We start from the raw sequence: 4,830 nt of genomic DNA on the forward strand, positions 1-4,830 counted from the left end.
CTTTGTAGGAATTTACATTCAAATAATGTCTGTTTTTTTTTTCAACTAGTGATCTTTTAACTCTTGAATATGTTGCTCGAGATTCGCGTTCAAAGAATGTCTGCTTTTTCCACTAGAAGGCTTTTACTTAATTAGCTCATCACAGAAGTGCTGTGGTTATTCATATGATTTTACTATAATGGTTCATGTTATCTTTTCCCTTATGTTAATAATCAAATGGAAAACGGTAACTCGAATAATTATAGTAAAAATCTCAATTAGGAATCATGCATGAACAACAATATATTAATAATTGATTTTTCCTTTCTGTAGAATAATATGAAATAAAATGAAAACTGTTATTATTAATACTGCAATGACAGCAACAGCAAATAATAATAATAATAATAATAATAATAATAATAATAATAATAATAATAATAATAATAATAATTTTGTTTTAATTAGCATTAAGCTGTTTCCAATGGCAGGACAGAGCATCAAAAGAAGTAGAAACAAGTCACTGGCCACTGGCACTGCTGAATACAGAATAAATTCCTTTTAAAAGTTAGAATAAACAAACAGAATAAATTAAACAATAAATATATAAATAAACCACTACCTTTTTAAACACCTACACGACAGATCCTCCCATCGACAACAATGACGAAAATGAATAATCATTTGTTGTCTGTAGAGAATCATCCCTCCCACCAAGAAAGCCACAGTACACATCCAGACATCCAGACAGACGGAGAGGCAGCCATAAAATCGTAATCCCTTCAGATAAGAATAATAATTCTTGCTGGGGCCCGTTGCGAGAGTGACAGCATGACGCCTTGTATTTCATGGAGAAGGGGAGGGGAAGAAGGAGGGAGATGGGATATGGAGGGGAGGGGAGGAAGGGAGAGGAAGGGGGAGGGGAGGAAGAAAGGGGGGGGGAGGAGGAGGGGGAGGAAGGGGAGGGGAGGGGAAAGGGAAGAGGGTGGATGAGGGGAAGGGGAAGGGGAATAGGGGAGGAGGAAGGGGAGGGGAGGAAGGGGAGGGGGAAGAAGGAGGGGGGAAGAAGGAGGAGAGGCGAAGGGGAGGGTAATGGGGATGGGGGAAGGGAGGAGTGGATGATGAGAAGGGAAGGGGAGGGGAGGGGGAAGGAAGAGGGGAGATGATAATGGGGGGAGGGGAAGGGGAAAGGAATAGGGTGGATGAGGGGAAGGGGAAAGGGAAGAAGGGGGGTGGAGGAGGGGAAGGGGGAAAGTGGAGTAGGGGAATGGGGAGGGGAGGGGAGGGGAGGAAGTGGAGGGTAATGGGGAGGGGGATGGGGAGGAGTGGAGGGTAGGGGGAGGACATGGGAGGGGAGGGGAATGGGAGGGGAAGGGGAGGTAGGGGAAAGGAAGGGGAGGGAGGAAAAGGAAGATAGGTGGATGAGGGTGAGGGGAAGAGGGGAGGGGGAAAAGAGAATAGGGGTGGATGAGGGAAGGGGGAAGGGGAGGGGGAAGAAGGGGGAGGGGAGGGGAGGGGGAAGGGGGGAAGAGGAATATTGCTCCAAAACAGAAGCTATAATCCTAAAACTTTATGCCGGCGATAAAACCTCCCGTTTTACAATCCAGCCAGTGATTGTCCTTATTTATGTCTTGTTTCTTGCTCTTTCTCTCTCTCTCTCTCTCTCTCTCTCTCTCTCTCTCTCTCTCTTTCTTTCTTTCTTCTGGGATTTATGCTGGATGAGGGGTTTAATCAAGAGAGGATTTTCGATTCTCTTTACGTGTATTCTTCTTCTTGTTTCGGTGACATTTATCAATTTTCATCATTCTATTGTTTATCTTTGTCTCTGCATTCTTGATAGATTCTTCTTTTGCTTTCTATCGAATTTCCTTTTGATTAAGCTGTTCATGGTATTGTGGCATTATCAGTTATTTCATCATTCTACTATTTATCTTTGTATTTGCATTCTCAACAGATTTATCTTTTGTTTTCTATCGAATTTTATTTTTATTATGGTGTTTATGGTATTGTGGCATTATCCATGTTTTCATCATTCTATTATTCATCTTCGAATTTGCATTCTCAACAGATTTATCTTTTGTTTTCTATCGAATTCTATTTTTATTACTGTTATGGTATTACAGCATTTTTATCAACTTTATTGCTGGTTCTGTGGAGAATTATTTTTCTTAGTAATTACGTAATTATTAGAATTTTTTAAAATTCTTTATTAATCTTGATTTTCTTTGTTTATTTAGTTTTACTTAATAATAATCTCTTATTCTCTCATGTCCTGATTTACCTTTGTAAATGAATTGTTAATAATTTTTGTAACTATTTTCTATTTTTTTAAACTTTTCTTAATTTGTTTTCCTTAATTTTAATGACACTTGTTCTTCACATAAAGATGTTTGTTAAAATGTAATTAATTCTATTTAAGAGTTTCTCTTCTAATGACACTTGTTCTTCACTGACAGATGTTTGTTAAAAAAGTATTTTTTTTTTCAACTAAAGTTCTTTCTTCTAGTGACACTTGTTCTTCACATACAGATGTTGTTAAAATTTAATTTATTCTATTCAAGTTTTATCTTCTAATGACACCTGTTCTTCACTGACAGATGTTTGATAAAATGTAATTTTCTCCACTTACGAGTTTTATCTTCTAATGACACTTGTTCTTCACTGACAGATGTTTGATAAAATGTAATTTATTCCTTTTAAGGTCTTTTTCTTCTAATGACACTTGTTCTTCCCGTACAGATGTTTGATAAAACGTATTTTTTTCTATTTAAGTTTTATCTTCAAATGACACTTGTTCTTCACAGACAGGTGTTTGTTAAAATGTAATTTACTCCATTTAAGAGTTTATCGTCCAATGACACTTGTTCCTCACATACAGATGTTTCCATTTTACTTAGATTTCACAAGTGTTTCAATCCCCATCAAAACTTATAATAACACCTGCGTTTTTTTATAGACATTTTTATTTGTTCTTGGAATTTTTTATACATTTTCATTTGTCTATATTTATTTACATTCCGTTCTATTTGCAGTTATTTTTATTAAATCTATTATCGCATTACCTGGAAAACTACAGGCGGTATATTTTGTGATGAGATAAAAATAATATAGAAGATTTTTGGCGCATCAGTTCGAGAAACTACAGGTGGTATATTTTGTGACGAGATAAAGATAATTTCAAAGATTTTTGACGCATTTGTTCTGTGTGCGACAGAGTGTGTATGTGTGTATGTGTTTGTATATGCGCATACACATGACAATTACTGTGTGTATGTTTTTATATGTGTGTATACACGCAACTCTCTGAAAAGATAACAACAGGTGTTTGTGTTTTTTTTGGGGGGTGAGATTAAAACAGTCTCGAAGATTTTTGAAGCATTTGTTGTGCTTGTGTGTGTGTGTGTGTGTTTGTTTGTGTGTGCGTGTGTGTGTGTGTCTTCCTGCGTGAGCAGTTGACATTTCTCCACATTCTAAAAGAAAAAAGGTTTTCAGAAAAGATTTCAGAAAAAAGGATTTTCAGAAAAAAGATTTCAGAAAAAAGGTTTTTCAGAAAAAAGGTTTTCAGAAAAAACCAAAGGTTTTAGAAAAACCAAAGGTTTCAGAAAAAAGCGTTTTCAGAAAAAATTTTCAGAATAAAAAGTTTCAGAAAAAAGTTTTCAGAAAAAAATTTCAGAAAAATGTTTTAAAAAATGTCAGAAAAAAGGTTTTCAGAAAAATTTCAGAAAAAAATTCAGACAAAAGTTTCAGAAAAAAAATGTTTTTAGAAAATAGTTTCAGAAAAAGATTTCAGAAAAAAAGTTTTCAGAAAAGGTTTCAGAAAAAATCAAAGGTTTTCAGAAAAAAATTCAGAGAAAAGTTTTCAGAAAAGTTTTCAGAAAAAAAAGTTTTTCAGAGAAAAAGGTTTTCAGAAATCAAGGTCTTCAGAAAAAAAAGATTTTCAGAAAAAAGTTTTCAGAAAAACAGGTTTCAGAAAAATTTTTTCAGAAAAAAAGCGTTTTCAGGAAAATATTTCAGAAAAAGGTTTTCAGAAAAAACAAAGGTTTTCAGAAAAAAAGATTTCCACAAAAAAATTCCAGAAAAAAGAAAGATTTTCAGAAAAAGAAGGTTTTCCAAAAAAGGGGGAAAGGTTTTCACACCCAAACAATCTTTGGCTGCAAAAACTTTCTCCCGACATTGATCGACCCGAGGCACTTTCTAAAAGAAAGTTTTTCCTTTTTTTTTCACCCCCTTTTCACTGACAACTTTCGCGGTCTCACCGAATGAAAATCTTTTGTCGAAGGCAAACTGCTTCGAAAGTGTTCCAACGAGGAAGGCCAGGAAAGGCAGTGAAGAAGGCTCTGCCGAGTCTCTCCTCTTGACAAAGAAGAAGAAGAAGAAGAAGAAGAAGAAGAAGATGGAGAAGAAGAAGAAGAAGAAGAAGAAGAAGAAGGCAGGAAAGGAGGATCTACTGAGTAGAGCCCTCCTCTTGCCAGAGAAGAAGAAGAAGAAGAAGAAGAAGAAGAAGAAGAAGAAGAAGAAGAAGAAGAAGGCAGGAAAGAAAAAGAAGGTCCTGCAGAGTCTTTCCTCTTGCCAAAGAAGAAGAAGAAGAAGAAGAAGGAGCAGAAGAAGAAGAAGAAAAAGAAGGAGTTTGTCAAAGGAGTGACTTGTCAAAGTGAGTGTCTCTGAGCGTGTTTGGGGGAAACTTGACATATTTCTTTTATTATGCGTCTACGTCATTCTGTAAATCATGTTTGATGGATAATGATCTCTCATGTTTGATAAACACAAAAATAATGAAAGATTTGTTAACCTACTGAACGCAATTTTAGCTCAGATTTGGGTTTTTGTACAATTCAAAAAAATGATCAAATG

General features: G+C 35.7%; 1 protein-coding gene across 1 annotated transcript; it reads left to right on the forward strand.

The window, feature by feature from the left end:
• Positions 1 to 1,400: 1,400 nt before the first annotated feature.
• On the forward strand, positions 1,401 to 4,621 carry LOC136830097 (uncharacterized). The gene is made up of 2 exons (XM_067089290.1): positions 1,401 to 1,406; positions 4,259 to 4,621. The coding sequence occupies exons 1-2, from the start codon at positions 1,401 to 1,403 to the stop codon at positions 4,619 to 4,621; spliced, it is 369 nt and encodes a 122-aa protein (XP_066945391.1).
• Positions 4,622 to 4,830: the final 209 nt, after the last annotated feature.

Source organism: Macrobrachium rosenbergii, chromosome 46, assembly GCF_040412425.1.
Source record: "Macrobrachium rosenbergii isolate ZJJX-2024 chromosome 46, ASM4041242v1, whole genome shotgun sequence".
NCBI lineage: Eukaryota > Metazoa > Arthropoda > Malacostraca > Decapoda > Palaemonidae > Macrobrachium > Macrobrachium rosenbergii.